Source organism: Somniosus microcephalus, chromosome 26, assembly GCF_052327205.1.
Source record: "Somniosus microcephalus isolate GS21.2 chromosome 26, FLI_Smic_1.0, whole genome shotgun sequence".
In the NCBI taxonomy this organism is placed as follows: domain Eukaryota; kingdom Metazoa; phylum Chordata; class Chondrichthyes; order Squaliformes; family Somniosidae; genus Somniosus; species Somniosus microcephalus.
In genome coordinates, this window is record NC_141012.1 from 40121345 (window position 1) to 40145394 (window position 24050).

Below are 24050 nucleotides of genomic sequence, written 5' to 3' on the forward strand. Positions count from 1 at the left end.
TGGCAAGCCGTTCCTGGCAAATATGGTCCGTAGGACTGCAATTGTTTTCTCCGTGGTGGTGGAGGACATTTTGATCACCTCAGGCCATTTCGAGTGCGCATCCACGGCTATTAAAAACATTGGCCTAGAAATTCAGTGGCCTGCGCCACCAGTTTGCGCCCAAAGAGGGCTTTTGCGCCACTGTGCAAACCTACCGCGATATTTAGCGGGGCGCTAATGGCGGCGTTAGCCAGTAGCGCTGCGCCGCCACCGATGACGTCATCGGTGTGCGCAGCGCCCCGCTATTGCCCCGCTGGACATATTTGGTCGCTGCCGCCTCCCCCGCGCCGGCCGCAAACAGCGACCGGTACACGGGGCCTACCTGTGCCGGTAGTGGGGCGAGTTAAGGTGGAGGTGCGGCCGGCCGCTTTTTCGGCGGCCGCCTGCCCGCACCTCCGTCCCCGGCCTCCTACACCCCCCCCCCCATGGCATTGCCGGCTGTTTCCAGAGAGCCCGGCACTTCTCCTTGGTGCCGGGCTCATTTGCCGGCACTCGCGAGCGGGGATCGCGCTGTTGCAGGCACCTCCCCCTTAAGAGTGAGAGGAAGGCCTGCAGTACCGCAGGCTGCCGTGCCGCAGCGGGTGGTGCTGCGGCACTTTGCACGCTGATATTCAGTTTCAGCGCCCCAAGCGGGGCGCCGAAACCCTTGTTTAGCGGCCGGCTTCCACGTGGGGCGCTGAAACTGAATATCCCGCTGGCGCAAGTGGCTCCGCGTGCAGCGGTAATTCCGGCGCCCAGGCGAGCTGGGCGCCCCTAACTGAATTTCTAGGCCATTGAGTCCATGAATGGACCAGCAAAATCAATATGCACCCGTTGCCATGGAGAGGAGGGCCACTCCCATGGGTGTAGAGGGGCATGTGGTGGTGCATTTTGGACCTTCTGGCATCCTGAGCAGCTCTTTGTCAGGTCCTCGATTTGCTGATCGATCCTGGCCACCACACATAAGCCCTAGCAAGGCTTTTCATTTTCACCCCTCCCAGATGGCCTTCGTGAAGCTCATTGAGCACTCTCTCCCTTAACTTGGGTGGAATTACCACTCGGGATCCACACATCAAGGTCCCCTGGCATACTGACAGCTGTTCTCTTCTGGATGAGAATGCTGGCAACAGTGAGTCGCCATGTGTTGGCCATCCCTTCACCGTCAAGTCATATACCCGAGACAGTGTCGGGTCATTTCGGGTCTCCTTCTCTATATCCACGTTAGTTACTGGCAAGCGTTCAATTATAGTCGAATAAAATATTTCGACAGGGTCCACTGCTGGTGCTTCCTCCGCAGTAGGCAGTGGCAGGCGTGATAGCCCATCAGCGTTTCCATGCTGTTTCGTGCCCTTATACTCAATTTCATATTGGTTCGCCCCTAGAAAAAGGGACCATCTTTGTAGCCGTTGCGCAGTCATCACCGGAACGCCCTTCTTTGGATTAAAAATGGAGACAAGTGGTTGGTGGTCAGTCAGCAAGGTGAACTTCTGCCCGTGCAGATAGTGGTTGAACTTTTTCACTCCCCGCACTAGGCTGAGGGCCTCCCTGTCAATCTGGGCGTAGTTACGCTCGGCTGAGGTTAGTGACCGAGACGCAAAGGCTACTGGCCTCTCTGAGCCGTCCGGGAATTTGTGCAACAGCACCGTTCCAATACCATAGGGTGATGCATCACACGCCAACCGAATTGGTAGTGCTGGGTTGAAATGAGCCAACACCTCTTTTGATGTGATCAATTCTTTGCACTTCTGGAAAGCTCGTTTACATTCATCATTCCACTTCCATGGTACCCCCGTTTGCAGTAGGGTGTTCAGTGGGTGTAGTACTGTAGACAAATTCGGCAAGAACTTATGGTAGTAGTTCACCAGCCTGAGGAACGACCTCAGTTGTGACACATTTTCCGGTGCTGGAGCCTTGACTACTGCCTCAATCTTTTCAGGGGACTTATGTAACCCCTCTTCATCAATAACGTGGCCACAATACGAGATCTGCTTCTGGAAAAACTCGCATTTGTGGCGATTAGCTCGGAGCCCATATTCCTTCAATCTAGTGGGCACCTGCTCCAGGTTGGCAAGGTGATCACTGTCATTTTCGCCCGTGACCAGGATGTCGTCCAAATAACACTGGGTCCCTGGAATCCCTTGCAGGACTTGATCCATAGAGACCTTTATGAGTGTTGATCGTGAGGTACTGTTTCGAGGCTTCTTCTACCTCCATTTGCAGGTACGCCTGGGCCAGATCAATCATAGTGAAGCGTTTTCCTCCAGATAGCGAGGCAAAAATATCTTCAATCCGCGGAAGCGGATATTGTACCATGTGAAGGACTGGGTTCACTGTCACCTTAAAGTCCCCACAGATGCGAACCTTCTTTGGTTCCCCAGGCGTATTACTCAATGACCTCTTCATTACAGGAACGATAGGTGTAGCCCACTCGCTCCAGTCCACTTTGGACAGTACTCCAGAACGTTCCAAACCTTCCAGCTCTGCTTCGACGGCTGGGCAGATCGCATAAGGCACCGGCCTGGCCTTAAAAAACTTTGGGCTTGCATTTTCCTCTATTTTGATCATCGCTGTTATGCCTTTTAGTGTTCCGAGTCCCTCCTGGAACACTTCTTGTGCGTCAGTTAGCATTTTTGACAGTCGTCCAGGTGTGACGTCGTCATCCTTTTTGGCATCTACAGTCGGTGCTTGTATGGAATGCCAATCTAACTGTATCTTCCGGATCCATTCACTTCCTAGCAGTGGTGGTCCTCCATCTGGCAATACATATAGGTCCATTTTTGGTGTTTCCTTGCCGTTATATATAACGTTCACCCTTATTTTTCCTTTGGGGTAGACTTTTTGCCCCGTGTACGTCTTCAAGACAATCTCTGTATCTCTCAAGGGTATATGTGAGAATAGCCGCTTGTAGTCCCTTCGGTTTATGACTGTTAGGGCTGATCCTGTGTCCAATTCCATTTTCACTTGGACTCCGTCTATCTTGAGCGTGACCCAGATAGTTTGGTGATCCTCCATTTTGATTACATTATGTAGTTTCAGACAACCCAGCTCCTTGCTTCCGGAGTCTGTATCACTTTTCTGTTCGTCTGAAGTACTCTCCGTCACCTTATGTACCTTCTTGTACTTCTCCTGTGGAGATTTCTTGCTGCTGGTTTTCTTTCCCGACCTGCAGACTCTTGCTATGTGTCCTACTTTTCCACACTGTCTGCACACTTGGTCCTTGAACCAACAATCCTTATGGTCGTGTGTTGTTCTGCCGCAGCGATAGCACTTCACTGCTCCGTATGACATTTCATTTGTGCCATATTCTTGCGGCCTCCGTTGTATCTCTGCAGCGCCCCGTGCGGCTGCTTCATGTGATACTGCCATTCTGAAAGCCTTGTCCAGCGTAAGATCCTTTTCTGAAAGAAGCCGTTTCTTGATTCCTTCACTTTGAAGCCCACACACAAACTTGTCCCTTAAAGTATCTGCTAGTCCCGTTCCAAACTGGCAGTGTTTCGATAGCTTGCGCAGTTCCGTTAAATACTCAGCATTACTTTCATCTTTATGCTGGTTCCTTTTGTGAAACTTAAATCTTTCTGCTATCAGCAGCGGTGTGGGGTTTAAGTGGTCCTGTAGGATTGACACTATGCTTTCAAAATCCTTTTCCACTGGCTTCTCTGGGGTTACTAGCTTTCGCAGTAAGCCATACGTTTTTGCACCCATGGAATTCAACAATACCAGTGCTTTCCTGTCATCTGGCGCTTCATTCGCCTTGCAGCACACGTCTATGCGTTCGACATATGTCGCCCAATCTTCGACTTAATTGTCGAACGCTGTGACATTGCCACTCTTCGGCATCCCTGGGTGTGGTTAGACTGGCTAAAACTGGCGTCTCCCGCGCTCTCTCTTCTCCGCTGTGGCTCAAAATGGCGTCTACCGCGCTTTCCTTTCTTCCCGCGCTCTCCCTTCTTCTCCGCTGTGGCTCAAAATGGCGTCTCCCACGCTCTCCCTTCTTCTTCGCTGCAGCTCAAAAAAAGTGGCGTCTCCCGCGCTCTCCCTTCTTCTCCGCTGCGGCTCAAATGGCATCTCCCGCGCTTCCTTTCTTCCCCGCGGACGCTGCTTAGCCCTTGAACACCGGCTGCGCTCTGCGCATTTTCCTGCGCGCTTCCCTCGTTGACGCCGCTCGGTCCTGAACAGCGGCTGCGCCCTGTGCGCTCTACGCTCTCTCTTCTCGCGTCGACGCCGCTCAGTCCTGAACAGCGGCTGCGCCCTGTGCGCTCTACCCTCTCTCTTTTCCCGTCGACGCCGCTCAGTCCTGAACACCGGCTGCGCCCTTTGCACTCTACCCTCTCTCTGCTCCCGTCGACGCCGCTCGGTCCTGAACACCGGCTGCGCCCTGTGCGCTCTACCCTCTCTCTGCTCCCGTCGACGCTGCTCGGCCTTTTCTTGTGCCGTCGGTCAGCTCTAGCCGCTGCTGTGCGGGAAGGGCCTGCGCCGTACCTGTTGCCAGCCCGTTTCGCTGGAGTCTCCGTTGGATGGTCGACGCCCGTGCTTCTGGAATCGGCCTTCTTCTGCAGAGCTTCAGGTAGGTTCAAATCTGCTCATCGCCAATGTTAAATCCGTGTATCTTGATGTTGTGTGTCCTTCAATAACTAGACAGAGGCTGCAGGGGAACAATCAACAGGTGTTTACTGAATGAGGGTTACTCTAAAACTAACAGTACAGATCCCTACTCAGGGTTTATATACAGGTGTGGTCACTGCCGGTACTACAGTATACAGGAGCTGTAAAAGGTAGTTCTCCCCTTAAAGGTACATACACTGCAATGTAGGTTTTCAGTCACTCAGGATGTAGTTGGCCATGTCTTCCCGGCTACCTCAGCACAACAGAGGGGACAATTTGCCTGACAGGAGGGCAATAGCTGCCAAAGTAACGAGTCACTTTTGAAAACAATGCCATTAGAAATTACAGAAGTAAAATACTGCGGATGCTGGAAATCTGAAATAAAAACCCAGAGAATGCTAGAAACGCTCAGCAGGCCAGGCAGCATCCGTGGAGAGAGAAACAGAGTTAACGTTTCAGGTCTGGGACCCTTCATCAGAACTGGAAAACGTTAGAGAAGTAACAGGTTTTTAAGCAAGTGCAGGGGCAGGGAAAGTGGGGAGGGGAGGAAAGAACAAAAAGGAAGGTCTGTGATAGGATGGAAGGCAGGAGAGATTAAGAGACAAAAGGGATGATGGTGCAAGGCATAAGGAGATGTTAATGGGACACGTTAAGAAACAAAAGATGACTCTAGATGAGGTGTAAATGGGAATGGCAGAATCATCAGGCTCTGACGACCTGAAACATTAACTCTGTTTCTCTCTCCACAGATGCTGCCTGACCCGTTGAGTATTTCCAGCATTTTCTGCAATTAGAAATTGTATGCCAATGTGCCACTTCTTTTATCCACTGATTTACAGAGCAGGGCGAGGCTGCGCTTCGTCTATATTGATATTCATGTCCTGAGCTTGGGGCTTATGACTCAGCACAGACCAGGAACTGAATCTGGGGCCTGGTCATTAAGAGCCACTACACACCGTGCAGTGAATATAGCCACAGTCATCTGGAGGGCTCCCAAGCCACGTTTCTTGTTAACAGATATAATCAGAGTGGACTCCCATCTGTCTGCCACCATCTTTGATATAATTAATCTGCCTACACAACTATCAGCAATGTCCTCAGGTACTAATTTAGGTATCAGGCAGCAAGTAACACAGGGACGTTAATTGTACTTTGTAACCACACACAGCAACTCAATACCATCATTCACAGAGAGGGATTTGTTTTCTATTGTGGGAGCAGCATTTCTGAATGCCCAGAGGGTCCTGACTCAAAGAGGGACTATCTTCAAATCTATAGCTTCATTAACCCAAGGCCTTGGCTGATCAGCATCACAGTCTAACACCTGACACTGCTGCATATCCTCTCCCCTCTTGCTGCCTCTCAGCTCTCACACACAGATGCTTATTGTTTGCCTTGCTCTTTAAGCGGCTGTGGGTGGGGCAGTGTCTGATAATCCGCTCGATTGGCATCTGTGAGACCTTCCATTTTTACACCAACCAGCTCCAATTTTTGACCGAGCAAAATTAATTGCAGAGGGAATGAGGGTACGGGCCCACCTCTGGAACAGGTATCAGCAGAGGAAAGCTTGGCAAGATCTCAAAGTAAATCCATTTTGAACCTCAAAGGGGATGGATGGTCTTTCTGTCATTCTTTTCATCAGTGCGGGCATGTCTGGGGATTCTGCCAATAACGTGGAGGGTCCTTGGCCAGAATGAGATGTGACTTGGTGCTAAATGCAGCCTGCTTTAAAGTCGCGTTTGTGCATTCTTGTAGAATTTACCCTGAGGTATAAACGCCGCAGATTTGTAAGGAAACCGTTCCAGACGATAAATGGGTTGTTGGATTCTCGCTCCAGTCATTCCAGACCAACCCCAAACTCGAAAGTGAGCTACTGCAGAAGTGTGACATTTCCATTTCCTGCGCCCAGCTGCTCTTGTGCCCACTCTTGAGTAAGTTTGCAATTCAGTGCCACACCCACGAGGAACAGAGTTGGCACTGAGCCCAAATCATTTCACTTAGGACCCTTATAGCTGTCAGAGACAGGAGCCTTCCATTGCCTCAGACTGGACTGGATTCAGACCCAGGCCCCGGGTGTGAAAGGACAGTGTGCTAACCCACTCTCTCGCGCTGCTTGCGGAATAACTCTTTTAAAAAGGCACTGGCACTCTGTCGCTTGCCATATGATGCCTTTATACAAACATGTGATGGAACTAAAATGACAACAGAAAATGCTGGAAAAACTCAGCAGGTCAGGCAACATCCGTAGAGAGAAATTTGAGTTGATGTTTCGGGTCGAGCCCTTCTTCAAAACTGGAAAGAAAAGAAAATAGATCGAAGGCAGGGCTGCGATCAGACAAAAGAAGTGAAAGAAACAAAAGAGCTAGACGAGATGGTAATTGTTAGATCCGTGATTCTGAGAGTATGATGTTTTTCAATAACCACACGGATGCTGTAACTTAACAATCAACAGGTGTTTACTGGAGGAGGGTAGTCTCAAGACTGGGGGTACAGAGGCATGCGCACGGCTTATATACAGGTGTGGTCACTGCCGGTACTACAGTATACAGGAGCTGTAAAAGTAGTTCTCTCTTAAAGGGACATACACTACAGTAATAGGCTGAGATTAGGTGTAAAGTGTACTGGCAGGGCAAGAGATAGCTGCCAGGTGTGAGAGAGAAACAAAAGGAAAGGGGCGGGGGGAAAGGAGTGGAAAAATTACAAGAAATAATGTGTAATAGGGGCCGAGGTTATGATCTGAAATTGTTGAACTCGATATTGAGTCCGGAAGGCTGCAGAGTGCCTAATCGGAAGATGAGGTGCTGTTCCTCGAGTTTACGTTGAGCTTCCGTGGAACAATACAAGAGGCCAAGGATGGTGAGGTCCGAGTGGGAATGGAGCGGTGAATTAAAATGACAGGCGACCAGAAGCTCGGGGTCACCCTTACGGACTGAATGGAGGTGTTCCGCAAAGCGGTCACCCAATCTGCGTTTGGTCTCCCCAATGTAGAGGAGACCGCATCGTGAGCAGCGAATACAGTATACTAGATTGCGAGAAGTACAAGTAAATCGCTGTTTCACCTGTAACTACCAACATTAAAAGTGGGAATTTTATCACACTCTGCCCAGTGGATATTGGGTGGAACGGGAGTTAAGATCCAAACGCTCTTTCCCACCAGCGTAGCATTTCAACGCCATTGTTAAATGCCTCAGTTAAATGCCAACTGTCCACTTACTGTCAGGAACAGGCAGGAAGAGGGCACAGAGAGGCTACTGACTGCCTAAGATCAGGTGGCAAAATGTTGCCCGCCAGCTTGAAGGTATGTGACTGGGAGGGGTCGGTTTTCAGGATGATTTCGCGGGAGGGAAGGGGGTTGGGGGAAGTCCAGGGCAGGGGACGCTCCGTCTGGTCCCAACAAACTTATCTTCTGAGCTTCTTCGTCCTTACCGACAGCAGCCGACCTGCTTTCACCTGGCGGGAAAGGTGCGATGATGTCCCCACTCTGGCCCGGGTTAAAATGCAATCAGGATGTAATAAGACCACGGTTTTCATAAACTCATTAGGCCCCCATCTGCTTTAGGTGGGTGCTTCAGTCGCCTGTAGAACCCGGCAGGTCACGATCAGAGGCGGCGGGAGAGGGGCACATTCCAAGTAGGCAACCGACCCGCTCGGTTTTATTGCCCACCTGGTTTCTGCAGGGCACTTCAAAATTACTTCATTGACTGTAAAGGGCTTTGGGACATCCTGAGGTTGTGAAAGGCGCTACATAAATGGAAGTCTGGCCTAGAAATTCAGTTGCGTTCGCCAGCCGTTAGCGCCATAAGAGGGGTAGATTTCGAGCGCTAGGCACTTAGCGCCCGGGCGCAGACCGATCTGCGCCTACGCCCAACTTCAGTTGACATTTAGCGCTGGCGCAAAGTGTTTGCGCCCGCTCAGCTGCGCGCGCAGCTTATGACGTCATTTCGTCGTGCAACGCTGTTTGTGCGCCCCAAACCGGAACTTCAGTGGTGCCCGCCCAATGTGGGCGTGGCGCTGTTAAGAACTGTGAAGTGGAACGCAGCAGAGGCCCTGCGGGCCTCGGGGAGCGCTAATTAAAGGGCACTTAGACTGAACTATAAAGGCCAGCCATTTTGCTGCAATGACTTTAGTGCTTTGGATTTCTGGACAGAGACCAAGGAACAGACCTTACTGATTTGGGACAACATAGGAGAGGTATTTTTGGCTTCTGGCCAGAGCTTGGAAATTTGACTCATTGTGATTTCACTGTATGCAAGTTTATTATGGGGGCTGCATGGGGTTCCAACCCTCAGTTCCAGCATTATGTGCGAAGGGCTCGCAGACGCTGTGTGAGAGGGGCAGCCATGCCTAGACGCAGAGGGGCCATCAGGCGTCGGCAACGTAGGCCTTACCCACTCAGGGAATACCGGCAGCAGGTGTCCTATCTCACCATGACTGCCGCGCATTGTGTTAAGAGGCTGCGCTTCAGAAGGGAGGTGGTTGCAGAGATCTGCCAGCTGCTTCACAGAGATCTGCGTCCACAGCTGATGTGCAGGATGTCTCTGTCGGTGGAAGTGAAGGTCACGGTGGCTCTGAACTTTTATGCAAGCGGCTCCTTCCAAGCCGCTGCTGGGGACATAGCGAACATCTGCCAGTTCGCCGTGCATCGCTGCATCCGGCAGGTCACCGATGCCCTTTTCGCAAGGAGACACCAATTCATCTCCTTCCCCATGACCCTAGAGAGGCAGGAGCAGCGTGCAGTCAGATTTGCCAGGATCGCCGACTTCCCCATGGTGCAGGGCGCCTTTGACTGCACGCATGTGGCTATGCGGGCACCTATCGACAATGCCGAGGATTACCGCAACCGGAAGGGCTACCATTCCCTCAATGTACAGCTGGTGTGTGACCACAGGCAGCGCATCCTAGCTGTCAATGCCCGCTTTCCAGGAAGCAGCCACGATGCATTTATCCTGCGCCAGACTACTGTGGCTGACATGTTCCAGGCACAGCCTCCCCCAAGGGGATGGCTTATCGGGGACAAGGGCTACCCTTTGTGTACATGGCTCATGACCCCGCTCCGCGCGCCCAGGACCCCTGCTGAGGAGGCATACAACGAAAGCCATCAAGCCACAAGGAACATCATAGAGCAAACGATTGGCGTCCTCAAGCAACGGTTCCGCTGCCTGGATCGATCCGGCGGATCTCTACAGTATTCGCCGGATAGAGTCTCCCAGTTCGTCGTCGTTTGCTGCATGCTGCACAACCTGGCTATCCGCAGGACTCAGGCACTTCCACCTCACGTTGGACCACCACCTCAGGAGGACGAGCAGGAGGACCATGAGGAGGAGGAGGAGGAGGAGGAGGAGTACCAGCCCAGGAGGGAGCCACAAGGTCCAAGGGCCGTCCGCCGGCGGCTTATTGAACGGCACTTCTAGGCCCCCTGTCAGGGAATGGCCTGTGGCAATGAACGCACCTGAATGCAGCCGCTCCGCAAGCCCTCAGCCGGTTAACGCAACAACCACTTGAAACATGACACCTGGACAAGCTGAATAAATAAAAAGTTTTATTTAACAAACTCAGGGCCCTTCCCACATGAAACAGAAAAACAGACAAGACCCCCAAAAAACAGTCAAAAACATATCTCACTCCCACAACCTGGGGAGGAATAACAAAACTTGTCCATCCAATTGGCCTTCATCCTCGGTCTAACCAAGACAAACCCCCCCATACAGAACACAAACACCCCCATATAAAAAAACATTTGCCTTCATCTTCGGCCTTACCAAAATAAACCCCCCCCCATACAGAACACAAACACCCCCATATAAAAACACATTTGCCAACACACTCTACTTGGTGTGCCGAGAGGGCGAGTCCTTGTGCAGGCTTCTCCGGCCCCTGCCCGACCTGCTGCTCCACCTCAACCTGGGCCCTGCGGGTGTTGCAAGGCTGGGGGAAGGCTCCTGAGGGGCACAATGGGTGATGGCAGATGCCCTTGGGGGTCGGCCTAGACGAGGTCCGGCCCTGGAGGGGCCGGCTGCTGACTGCTGCAGCTGTGGCTGGGCAGCATCAGTCTCTCCAGCAGCTCGTCGCAACTTTGCTGGGGGAGTGGCAGTGGCGGCTGCAGCAATGGGGGCAAGCTGGCTGATGCCAGGCACTCGCTGGTCGCCAGAGACAATGGCACTTGGCCGGGCTGGCACTGCAGCAAGCGCAGCAATCTGGTGAAGGCCAGACCGCTGTGCTGCAGCAGCGCGGCGGGTGCCCTGGCGATGCATGCGTGACACAGCGAGTGTGGCAGCAGTGAGTGCCCGTACTGCCCTGGTCTGTGCCCGCATCAGATCAGCCAGTGTCTGCACGGCACCACTCATGAACTGTCGACTCGCGTCCTGTGCTGCCGCGAGTTGGTCGACACCCCTGGCCTGTGAGTCCCTGAAATCGGCCACACTATGAGCCAGGGACTCAATGGCCTGAGGCAACTGTCCCACAACCCCCATGAACTCGGTGTGGCGCCGCTCCGAGTCCACGGACATTTCATCAAGGAGGCGCACCTCCTGGGCGAGGACCGTCTCCGGACTGGAGGCCGGACTCTCCCTCTGGGGAGAAGGCCGCCGAGCTGCCCGACCCTTCCCGCGTGGCTGGACGCCACTGGGCCCAGCAACTGCCCTCCCCTGCAACACTTCCCCCCTCTGGGGAGAAGGCCGCCGTGCTGGCCGACCCTTCCCGCGTGGCTCGACGCCACTGGGCCCAGCAACTGCCCTCCCCTGCAACACTTCCCCCCTCTGGGGAGAAGGCCGCCGTGCTGGCCGACCCTTCCCGCGTGGCTCGACGCCACTGGGCCCAGCAACTGCCCTCCCCTGCAACACTTCCCCCCTCTGGGGAGAAGGCAGCCGTGCTGGCCGACCCTTCCCGCGTGGCTCAACGCCACTGGGCCCAGGAGCTACACCCCCCTGCAACACCTCCCCCTGGCTCTCCTCCAGGCAAGACGTGTCCCCTCCATTGCCATCCCCTGGCGCGGATGAGGGTTCCCCCGATGTGCCGCCTTCCTCTTGGTCCTCGTCGTCCTCCTCTTCCGAGGGACTGACACTCGCAGCTTCAGGGACCTCCTCCTCACCAGCTGAAAGCAGGAAGGCACAAGAGTAGCTTTAGAGTGAGGACAGGGCGTCAGCGAGGGAGGCATGAGTGGTGCCATTATGCGCATTGGTGGGACAGTGGCAAAGGATGTAGATCTGAAGCGCAAGGGGAACCAGAGAGGTCCAAACGGTCATGTCCTTACCATTGGGGCCCAGCACAGGGTTGGCATCTCCAATAGCAACGGGGCCAGTCACCCGGCCACGCATGAGTCGAGCCACGCGCTCCTCCAGCTCACTGAGCTCCTGGAACTGGGCACGGCCTCCCCGGTGACAGTCCGGCTCTTCAGATTCTGCGCCAGCTTGGCCTGCAAGAGAAAGGACGGCCTCTAAGTACAGTGTGGTGCCCTGTTGTTGTGTGCACTGCCTCCCATGGTGGAATAGCTTGGCCAGTGTGGTGCCCTGTTGTTGTGTGCACTGCCTCCCATGGTCGAATAGCTTGGCCAGTGTGGTGCCCTGTTGTTGTGTGCACTGCCTCCCATGGTGGAATAGCTTGGCCAGTGTGGTGCCCTGTTGTTGTGTGCACTGCCTCCCATGGTCGAATAGCTTGGCCAGTGTGGTGCCCTGTTGTTGTGTGCACTGCCTCCCATGGTCGAATAGCTTGGCCAGTGTGGTGCCCTGTTGTTGTGTGCACTGCCTCCCATGGTCGAATAGCTTGGCCAGTGTGGTGCCCTGTTGTTGTGTGCACTGCCTCCCATGGTCGAATAGCTTGGCCAGTGTGTAAAGTGCAGAAAGTGCTATTGATGATCATGCCAGTGCCATAGCTGCTGGAGGAGGGCTGGCCATTAGGCCTTTGAGGTCCCTTTGCCCATAATGTGAGGTGCACATGCAAGGATGAGGAGGACACTGGAAAGGGTACTCACCCTGACCAACCGAGTGAGGTCGTTGAACTTCTTGCGGCATTGGTCACCAGCCCTGGGGACATCGCTGTTGGCTGTGACCCTCTGGGCGATTTCCCTCCAGGCTCTCCTGTACAGCCTCTTGGGAGCCTTCTTGCCACTGTCCGGGCACAAGATATCTCTGTTCTTCTCCAAACCCCTAAGCAGCACCCTCAAAGCATGCTCTGAGAAGCGCTGCGCTCGTTCACGGGCCTTCTGCATGGCTTCAGGCGCTATTTGGGTCCAGCAGCAGTGTTCAGGCCTATCTGGAGGGCTCCACTATCCAGGGCGTGGCAGCAGAGTAAGTCGACCCTTCCCCCTTTAAGAGCTGGCCGGCGTCAGGGTGTCTGCTGTCAATCAAAACATGACCGCACCTGCGCTGCGCCCGGCCTCGGCGTTATCAGTCTGCACCGCCGGCTTAGCGCCTAAAGATAGGGGTGCAACGTCAGTTTTAGCGCTCGCCCAAACTCCTTGGCCAAAGCTACTGAATATCGGCGAAGTGGCCTCCACTTTCCGGCGGGCGCAAACTTTAGCGAACGCCCGACTTTAACGCCCCAAAAGTGGCTATACTGAATTTCTAGGCCTCTTTCTTTATATTTGCACTTTACCCTTTCGCAAGGTGAAGTTCGCAAAAACGACGGGTCATGTTCCGAATCCCTGTTGGTGAAAATCTGCCCTAATCGTCTGCATCTAAACATCTGGCTTTCATTTTGTTGTAATTGTTCCTTGTTGGGTGTGAACATCGTAATGTTAAATACTTTGAAAAGACTTTCCTCTGTAAGCCTGTGGTGCTGAGTTGATGGATTGAAGCCTGTTCATTCAAGGACGTCTCTCAGGAGCAGGCTCCTGACCACGGGGCTGCAGGCCCTGTCATTTCCTTTCACCAGACATTTATATCCAGCTCTAAACTTATAAGCTCAGGGTAGGCCAGACGTCAATATCTTTCAGCACCTTTTACTCAGGGAAGCTTTGCTCACTCAAAGGTATATTGAGCTGCTTTGTGCGAGTGTTGTATTCAGTATGACAGGCTAATAAAGAGATCTCCCTCATATCTTCCTTATTTATACCTTTCCCTTCACGTTCTGTTATGGTTCTCGCTCTTTATTAAGTACTGCTCTCCGAACAAGAGGGCTGGTTGGAAGCTGGGTGCTTTTGAATTAGCTCTGGGGATATGTGTGAGGAAGCGCTCTGCTGGGTTCATACCCTCTGATTTTTATTTCCTTAATTTTATCTCCTTAACTCCACCCTACTGCCCCCTGCCCTCCCCGGAATATGGCATTGCCTCTTCTGACTGTTGCCTGGAGAATGGTTCACAGATGCTGAAAGGTCTCTGGGTCCCTGCCCAAGTGACCATACTTCTTGTCAGAGCCTGGACGTTGAATGCTGACAGGCTATCTGGCCTGTCCGCACCTGACCTCCACATAGCACAAACACACACACTAACACCATCCAAACACACACACTGACACCATCCAAACACACACACTGACACCATCCAAACACACACACTAACACCATCCAAACACACACACTGACACTATCCAAACACACACACTGACACCATCCAAACACACACACTAACACCATCCAAACACACACACTGACACCATCCAAACACACACACTGACACCATACAAACACACACACACACACACTATACACATACACATACCATGGACACACACACATACTTTCCATCAGGAGTGGGAACCTTGACTATTTTCCCCTCCCTACCCTAGGACAATGATGCCTATTGTAGCCCCAGCTAAGATCAGCTAACCCAGGGTGGATCTGGGCTTAATCTGGTACCTCCTTCACTCTATAGATCAGAGCAATACACTTTATTTCTAACCATCATGACTGTGTTTGGTGCAAAAAGCTCACTGACGCTGGCTAAGATCAGGAATCTCACTGTGTGGTGAATCGGGGGCTCGGCCCTTCATTTAACCTGCCTGCGCTGATACATGTTAGAACACAAAGGCATCACGTGCTAAGGCCTCAATGCTCATCCCCATTTTATTATATTAAGCACTCCAAGCTGTGGTTGTCTGCCCTCTCAGGTGGACATAAAAGATCCCATGGCACCATTCAAAGAAGAGCAGGGGAGTTCTCCCCGGTGTCCTGGGCCAATATTTATCCCTCAACTAACATCACTAAAACAGCTTATCTGGTCATTATTTCATTGACAGTGAAGCACTTTGTGACGTCCTGTGGTCGTGAAAGGTGCTACATAAATACAAGTTATTTCTCGTCTTTCTTTTTGTGTCTCAGATCTGTAGCTCTTGACTTAGTAGAAGTTATGTTTGTTGCCGGGGCTTTTAATCTTCAAGCGCTGCAAATTTGAGGGAAAAACAGAAAATGCTGCAATACACAGCAGGACAGTCAACACCTGAGAAGAGAAAAAACAAGTTAACGTGATGAAGAGATGAACTAATTCTGATGAAGGGTTCTCAAGACCGAATCAAGAGATTGGAAGGAGGGGATATAAGGCTGGAGGAGGTTACAGAGATAGATAGTAACTCAATAAAAACACACAGAAGAATAACATAACAAAATACCTTTCTCTATGTTTCTATTGAGTTACTAAGCTCAATATTCAAACTAGTTCCACGTCCTGAATTGTAAAATGATGAGTTTGTGGGTAATCTGATAACTCGTGAAAGATGCAGACACGTGAGCTTTAAATCATTCATCGTCCTTCAATAAAAACAGCAACTCAAATTATCATCATCTCACATCAGTCGCTACACCAAGTAATCACTGTATTGAGCTGCATATGTTTCTGATGTATAAACGTGTGGGCCAGATTTTTCTTTTATACAATCGGGTGTCAAGTTATCACCTGGGCAGACGGCATAGAGGAAAATCGGGTGGGGAGAACCACGACAGTAACAAAACCCACCCAATCTTCTGCTCAGTAATTTCAATGGATGAAATCTCAGGCAGTCTCTGTTGCAGACATGCACTCTCCCACTCTCCCCCGCCTGATTCGTTCCTATACACTGCTCAGCTGGTTATTTAATCCAAGAGGAAAACCGGCCCTTTGTATTTTGTATTAAATGCTGGAGTCCAAATTAGTCGTGGTTACATTGTGGGTGAATTTGGTCCACCAATAATGACACGTCAAAGGAGATGTGTACTCGATCTTGCAGATATACTCACACACACACACACACACACACATGTACACATGTACACACACACACACACACATGTACACATGTACACACACACACACACACACATGTACACACACACACACACACACGTACACACACACACACATGTACACACACATATGCATGCACACACACATGCACTCACACACACATTCCTCTGGACAGAAGTCACAGGTGAATTTCCGTGGGGGTTCTCCCACTCATCCATCGTAACTTTGGAGGATCGGCAGAATCCCCGGAAGTTCACCCCCACAGTCGCAATGCTAAGGGTCTGCCTGTAGAGGAGGTCAGCGCAGGTCACTGCATCGCTGGCCTGTACAAGCAGGCTGAAAACCTGTGTAGGCCAAGCGGTTGTGTAAACGCCACGTTAGTAAAGTCACGGTGAAGTGATCCGGAGGGAACCCTGAGCCCCTCGGTGGAAAGATGTCTTTTCCCCATCAGTGCTGCAAGGCTGCGTCACATTTTCAGCAGAATAAAATTTAGCCTCAAAGACAGGTAGTCATTAAATGTTCATTAAAACTAACTCTTTATGACATAAACCTGCTGAAGGTGCATTGGGACATTGATGCCAAGGTAAACGTGAGTCAATATTGATGCCATTGTTAAAAAGGAAAGACTTGAAGGTCAAGAGAAGATTCAATGGTGAATTAAGCCTCATCTCTGCATTTTTAATCTGTGAAAAGCCTGAAGCTCTTTAATCTCGTGGAGTTTTTCAGTACCCTGGGAATGATCTGACTAAAATCTGTACTGGTTGCATGAGCCAGGCTTTGTGGCTAGAGCTACGTCTTTTATTTTTTTAAAGTAATGCTCTTTTCTTTTTGTGCTTTCTGCAGTGCCTCCACAGATTGTCGTGCGGCCTCGGGATCAGATTGTAGCTCAGGGCCGCTCCGTGACCTTCCTCTGTGAGACAAAGGGAAACCCTCCGCCCGCTGTCTTTTGGCAAAAAGAGGGAAGCCAGGTAGGATATGTCCTGGTTACACAACAACAGCAACAGAAACTCCAACTTATGTATTGTCCCTCGCCAAAAAAGGAATCCAAGGGGAGGGTCAGGGGTCGTGAAGGTGGACACTGAACAGCTATAATTCAGACCTTTCACCTGGTTGTGCTTGGTGGTCCAGTCGTATCAGTGTATATTAAACCATAATTGCCTCAATCCAGTTCCTAGCGGGCATGGGGCCTGAGCACGACGCTATCCATAACCGGATGCTAAATTGATACTCTCATTTGAATAGGCCCCAGGCTTGTTGGGAAATAGAAAATGTCAGGCTGGTGCAGCAGAGGGCACTCTCCTGAGGTTGGGGGTGAGGCACACAGTCAGAACAGATTGGGGGGTGGCAGGTGGTAGTTTTCCTCTGCATCTAACCATCCTACACCTGAGCTGGGTGTAATTGATGTTGGTAATGGCTACCTGAATGAGAGAGGGTTCCTTTCCCCAGCACTTTGATGAGCATAAAAAAATGGCATACTTACAAACAGGGCGACTCGTCCTGCAAGTTTCTTTGCTTGCAGACGATAAAGACCCTTTTAAGAGATCCTAAGCTTTAGCGTGCAGAGACTGGTTTCCTGGGCTTTCAAGTGCCGTTCAGGAGCCGTTGGACTTCCACATGAGTGATCCTGTTAAGAATTTGAGTACAGAAAGTGCATCAGCAAATACTGTTCTGTCGAGCAGTTACTGTAACTACAAGGGCCTAGGCCCCTGGGAGATGGTCTCCGGGGTTAACTGTTACATTTAGACGATAAAGATATTATTATGTAAAGCCAGCCCAGCTGTTAGAAGTATCCTGTTGCTGGTAATAGGATCATTCCCAGTGATTCAACAAAGCATCCTTTAAAGAATGAAACCCAGGGTCTTTTACCCAGTTTACTTCTGGGACCCGTCGGCTAATTTACTCTCCTTTGATGACCTTGGAATTTTGACCTTTCACCCTGCTTTTATCTTACAAGACAAGCACTCCACTCTTGTGTATGATTATTTGAAACATTAATCATTCTAGAAGCTCGTTACTTCTGATCTTTCTAGACATAAATGTCAACAGAAAGCTATGATCAAAATATCTGCGTGTAGAGTTCCCAATCTCGGCCATGCTTTGGAGCTTTGGAAGAGAGGGCGGAATTACTTCCAGCTCACTCTCCTGCACCCAGAACCATTTAGTTACCCAGAAACCCTGGAGGATACCCAAAGTTGCATCATCTCATGGTGATGGGGGAAACACCAAAGAGCAGATGGAAGAGAAAATGTACATGAACCCTTAAGAAGTGATGAAAATAATCAAAACAACAATGTAATAAATTAAAATATTAGCATAAAATATTGGGCATCAGCTTGGGCAAAACCCTGTGTCACGCCTTTTCTTTGTGTCTGCCTCATATCTGATTCACATTCCTACTCTCCTAAAGATGTTGGCACCTTGCTGGGACATAGTTCCAGAGGCACCAAATGCACTCCCACACCTCAGCCAAGTGGCTATTGTTCATGCGTGAGTCTAGTCATTGAGTATCGGAAAGAAAGAAAGGAAGGAAGGAAGGAAGGAAGAAGTCATTTTTGGGATGGTAGGGTGTAACTAGTGGAGTGCTGCAAGGATCAGTTTTTGGGCTATTTATAATCTATATCAATGGCTCAGATGAGGGGACCAAGTGTAATATATCCAATTTTGCTGCTGATACAAAGTTAGGTGGGAAAGTAAGCTATGAGGAGGATGCAAAGAGGCTGCTGCAAAGGGATATAGATCAGTTAGGTGAGTGAGCAATAAGGTGGCAGATGGAATATAATGTGGGGAAGTGTGAAATTATCCACTTTGGTAGGAAGAATGGAAAAGCAGAATATTTTTTAAAAGGTGCGAGACTAGTAAATGTTGGTATTCAGAGAGATTTGGATGTTCTTGTACACAAATCACAGAAAGTAAACATGTAGGTACAGCAAACATTTAGGAAAGCAAATGGTATGTTAGGCTTTATTGCAAGGGGGCTGGAGTATAAGATTAAGGAAGTCTTGCTGCAATTATATCGGGCTTTGGTGAGACCACACCCGCAGTACTGTGCACAGTTTTGGTCTCCTTACCTAAGGAAGGATATACTTGCCTTAGAGGGACTGCAGCAAAGGTTCACCAGACTGGTTCCTGGGATGAGAGGGCTGTCGCATGAGGAGAGATTGAGTAGAATGGGCCTATATCCTCTGGAGTTTAGAAGAATGAGAGGTGATCTCATTGAAAAGTGTAAGATTCTTAGAAGGTTTGACAGGGTAGATGCTGAGAGGCTGTTTCCCCTTGTTGGGGAGTCTAGAACTAGGAGTCATAGTCTCAGGATAAGGGGTCAGCCATTTAGGACTGAGATGAGAAATTTCTTCACTCAGATGGTTGTAAATCTTTGGAATTCTCTACCCCAAAGGGCTGCGGAGGCTCAGTCATTGAGTAAATTCAAGACGGAGATCGCTAGATTTTTGGGCACTAAGGGACTCAAGGGATATGGGGATAGGCGGGAAAGTGGAGTTGATGTAAAAGTTCAGCCATGATCTTATTGAATGGCAGAACTGACTCGATGGGCCCTATTTCTTATACTTATACCTGAGGATATCCCAAAGCTCTTTGCAGTCAGTGAAATACTTTTGAACTGTAGTCATTATTGCAGTGTAAGAAATGCGACAGCCAATATTCACACAGCATGGTCCTACAAACAGCAATGGGATCATCTGTTTTAGGGATGTTGATTGAGCAATAACTATTGGCCAGATCTCCCCTGCTCTTCTTTGAAATAGTTCCATGGAATCTTTTATGTCTACCTGAGAGGACAGACGGGGCCTCGGTTTAACATCTCACCTGAAAGACGGCACCTCCACCAGTGCAGCACTCCCTCAGTACTGCACTAGAGTGTCACCTAGATTATGTGCTCAAGCCTCTGGAGCGGGGCTATTTGCTAGTTGGAGATGGACTGGGGTGGAGGTGATCTGATCCCGAACTCAAGTGTCGTCCGCACATGCTCTTTCCACCAAATAAAAATTAGGAGCAGCAACTCTGGCTGATTTCAGCCCCCCCCCCACCCCCCCTCCCTCGCCCCTCTCTTTGTGGGCAATTACAGTGCCCCTGCTTCAACCTGACTGAGACCAGCCGAAGCAGAGATCGAAACTGGGACCTACTTGGTCTGGGTGGCTCCTAGTAAAGCCATCTGGGGAGCTTGCAGCAGCATTGTCCTATAGCGTGCAGTTCCACCTCAACAAGGTTAAATCTGTTGACAAACCTGACTATAATGCATGTTGCAATTTGTTTTCCACTGAGACATTGGACAGGGGCCTGGTTAAAGAATTAGGGATAGCAGAGTGTTTCAATCAGCTGGAGGGACCTTGTAATCCGGAATAAGACAGGCGACTGTCACAAGAGCAGATATCTGACGACTTTGACCTTGATAGTTGCCGGGAGCTCAGCTGCGACTGTTGAGCTTGTTTTGCCATGCGCTGGTGCCCATTCTGAATCAGATTAAGTGCCGTTGTGCATTTATAAATCTGATAGTCATCAGTTTTATTTTCATGGCCTCTGGCCTCTCTCTGTGCTAACATCCAGCTGAACCAATTTGGTTGCTGCCGATTATGACCAAATTAACTTGAGGGTGAGGAAAACAGAAGGTTAGATAATGAAAACAGTATTGGAACATAGGATTGCATAGGGCTGGAAGTCCTTCTTCCAAAGTTTAACAGGCAAATACCCTACCCCATTCTGACTCTCATACGCTCAATCTTTAATATTGGGCGGATTGTGTTTTTTTTAAGGTAATTGGAAAAAAAGTCAGCGGTGAGATGAGAATTTTTTTTACGCAGCGAGTTATGACCTGGAATGCACTGCCTGAAAGGGTGGTGGAAGGAAATTCAGTAGTAACTTTCAAAAGGGAATTTGATAAACACTTGAAGGGGAGTAAATTTGCAGGACTATGGGGAAGAGCAGGGGGAGTGGGACTAATTGGATAGTTCTTACAAAGAGCCGGCACAGGCACGATGGAACGAATGGCCTTCTTCTGTGCTGTAACATTCTATGATTCTCGCTAGGATGTCAGTAAGTGTGAAATTAGGAGATTGTCATATTGCATTGGGTAAAAAGAACACTCAGCAATACAATTCTAATTTGTCATCGTTCCGTGCTTGGGGTGTGTCTGAAGGAAGAGGATTTCCATTTCTGCGTTCACCAGATCCTGATTTTAATTCTGGTGAAGTGAATGGCTGGGAAACTGCGGCCAGCGTATTCAGCTGTATAATATCAGGATGAAGTACCCATGTTTCTAGGTCCTTGGTGATGTTGTGGTAGAGGCAGTATTAAAATATATCGGTTTCAGTGAGTTTTCCTGTTGTATATTGCTGCCGATGCACACAATAAGCATGGTGACAACACTGAGCTAGTTTGTGGATCGAGCGCTTGATTTGTTTAGTGTTGCTAAGACTGGAATGGGACAGATTGTGAGTGCGTGTGTGTGTTCAATAATAAATTCAGTTTGTATTGCCAGGGTGCAGTTTTGACTGCAATAAATTCTACTTGTGTTTCTTTGCTGCAGATCCTGCTTTTTCCAAGCCAACCTCAGCCTTTGGGGCGTTTCTCTGTCTCTCCGAAAGGCGAACTGACAATTACTGACGTCCAGTCAGGCGATTCTGGATATTACATGTGTCAGGCAATCAGTGTGGCCGGCAGCATCCTGTCCAAGGCACTCCTGGAGGTGGAAGATGGTAAGCCCAAGAGGAGCATGCGTTTGATATCCACTACCCTGCTGTCTCTGTGTGTTGGAAGAAAAGGATTGATTTCTAGCAAAGATTTACTGAATGAAGGACTATAATAGTGCATTTATACCACGCTAGGAGAATAGAACCTAGAAAGTATTCCAAATATTTGAATTGAGAATGCCCTGTGAGTTCACAGACCTCAGTAATTCTACTTATTGGTCCATCTACTCCGCAATTACGCTTTCCTTAAAATTAAAAAAATAATTCAACACTTAATGGCTGAATCTCAGCGGTAACTCCGTAACAATCGTTCTGCAGTGGAATGGAGCGCCTGGCTCCTGATCATTGTGGAGTGTGATTTAGCGCAGACTGGATTCCTGATCATTGTGGAGTGTGATTTAGCGCAGGCTGGATTCCTGATCATTGTGGAGTGTGATTTAGCGCAGACTGGATTCCTGATCATTGTGGAGTGTGATTTAGCGCAGACTGGATTCCTGATCATTGTGGAGTGTGATTTAGCGCAGACTGGATTCCTGATCATTGTGGAGTGTGATTTAGCGCAGACTGGATTCCTGATCATTGTGGAGTGTGATTTAGCGCAGACTGGATTCCTGATCATTGTGGAGTGTGATTTAGCGCAGACTGGATTCCTGATCATTGTGGAGGGGGAAAAGCCTAGATTAGACTCCTGATTATCATAAAACCGATTTAAATGAAGATAACTTGAAGACATCTTTTTACAAAGCTGAAGAGCCTAGCCTACCTATCTTTCCGCCTAGCCCATCCCTCTAACCCTGGCATCAGTCCGTGGGATGGAGCTGAGATGTAAATGGGCTGAGGAAGATGAGACACAAATTGTTAATGGCATTCAAAGTCTGCTTTAAAACTCCCACAATGGCTCAGTGGGCAGTGAGGTGTTGCACTGGGCCATACAGACCAGAAAATTTCCCTGTCCAATCCCTTGGCTGTGCTGAGTAAGGACGGCAGGTGGGACACCAAGCACTCCTCCTGGTTCAGGCATAGCACAGGTTAAATCCCTCTACTGTGCTGTACCGACGTACCTTGGCTCTGAGTTCTTTCAGATGAGACGTTAAACTGAGGCCCCGTCTGCTCTCTCAGGTGTAAGTATAAGATCCCATGGCACTATTTCGAAGAAGAGCAGGGTGAGTTCTCCCCGGTGTCCCGGACAATATTTCTCCCTCAACCAACGTAAAAAAAAACAGATTATCTGGCCATTATCACATTGCTGTTTGTGGGAGCTTGCTGTGCGCAAATTGGCTGCCGCGTTTCCCACATTACAACAGTGACTCCACTTCAAAAAAAAAAGTACTTAATTGGCTGTAAAGCGCTTTGAGACGTCCAGTGGTCGTGAAAGGCGCTATATAAATGCAAGTCTTTTTTTTTCTTTGAGCTTGGAGGAACACCCACTGTAGGAGTGTGAAATTTCTACTGCTCGCACCACCCATCCCTGCCCTCTGTCTGAATGAGATTGTGGAGTGGCACCAAGCTAGCGGCAGTTTTGTGCTAAGGGCCCACGGTCACTAAGAATGGCCAGAGTATTTTGCGTTCAGCAGGCCGGTTGGCTTGGTTTCAAACCCAGGTTCCAGAAGATGATGGGCGGTTCCTTGACCCACTGTGGCATTCTGTCTCTCTCCAGGGTGCCTGCTCGCTTCTTATTCCCTCATTGGCCATCCAATTAGTTGGCACCAGGGCACATTATGCTACCAGGAAACTCAGGTCCCAGAGAGGACGGCTTATCTACACGGTGAGCCACATCGAAAGATTTAGCTCACAAAAATGAAGTTTAAAATGGATTTTCTCCACCTGAATATCCATCACAATCAACAAAAACAACTTGCATTAATTTAGCACCTTTAACGTAGTAAAACATCCCAAGGTGCTTCACAGGAGTGTTAGCAAACAAAATTTGACACCGAGCCACAGAAGGAGATATCAGGCCAGATGACGAAAAGCTTGGTTAAAGAGGTGGGTTTTAAGGAGCGTCTTAAAGGAGAAAAGAGAGAAGTAGAGTGGCGGGGAGATTTAGGGAGGGAATTCCAGAGCTGAGGGCCTAGGCAGCTGAAGGCACGGCCGCCAATGGTGGAGTGATTAAAATTGATTTTCTTTTCCAAAACAAATGAGTTAAAAGCGGACACAGCAATGTGTTATCTGACAGCGCTGCTCCCACAGATATACCGGGCCTCAGCACCGACCGTGTCAGCTTCAGAAGCTGGAATTGATGATGTCGAAAGGGATTACCGCACCATTAAAGAAATGCAACTGGGGGGTAACAAACAGGATGCACCGTTCAGAGGAATCACTCGGGTTCCCACAGCCCCCGTTTTAAAACGTGTTGTCAGCCCGAACAATCCGGGGCTGACTTCTCCTGGCTCTGATAGAGTATTGAAGCCCCTCTGGCATTCTGAATGATGAGCACAGCCTGTGATAGCTGACAGGATGACAGGCCTCCCCGAGACTACCTCTGTCCAGAGCGAGCCGCTTACGTTGATTGATTTTTTTTTTTAAATTCTCCCCTTCTTGCAGATTGTTGCGGGAAATTCAATTGAGTGTGAGCTGT

At 49.8% G+C, this 24050-nt stretch overlaps 1 protein-coding gene across 6 annotated transcripts in view; it reads left to right on the forward strand.

Moving 5' to 3' along the window:
- The window catches only part of robo3 (roundabout, axon guidance receptor, homolog 3 (Drosophila)), a 594316-nt gene that overhangs the window by 416707 nt on the left and 153559 nt on the right, over positions 1 to 24050 (forward strand). For all 6 annotated transcript variants that reach the window (XM_085968074.1, XM_085968069.1, XM_085968070.1 and 3 more), the window contains exons 7-8: positions 16614 to 16738; positions 21310 to 21478. In XM_085968074.1, the coding sequence (XP_085824200.1) occupies positions 16614 to 16738; positions 21310 to 21478 (294 nt within the window). The remainder of the gene's footprint in view (positions 1 to 16613; positions 16739 to 21309; positions 21479 to 24050) is intronic.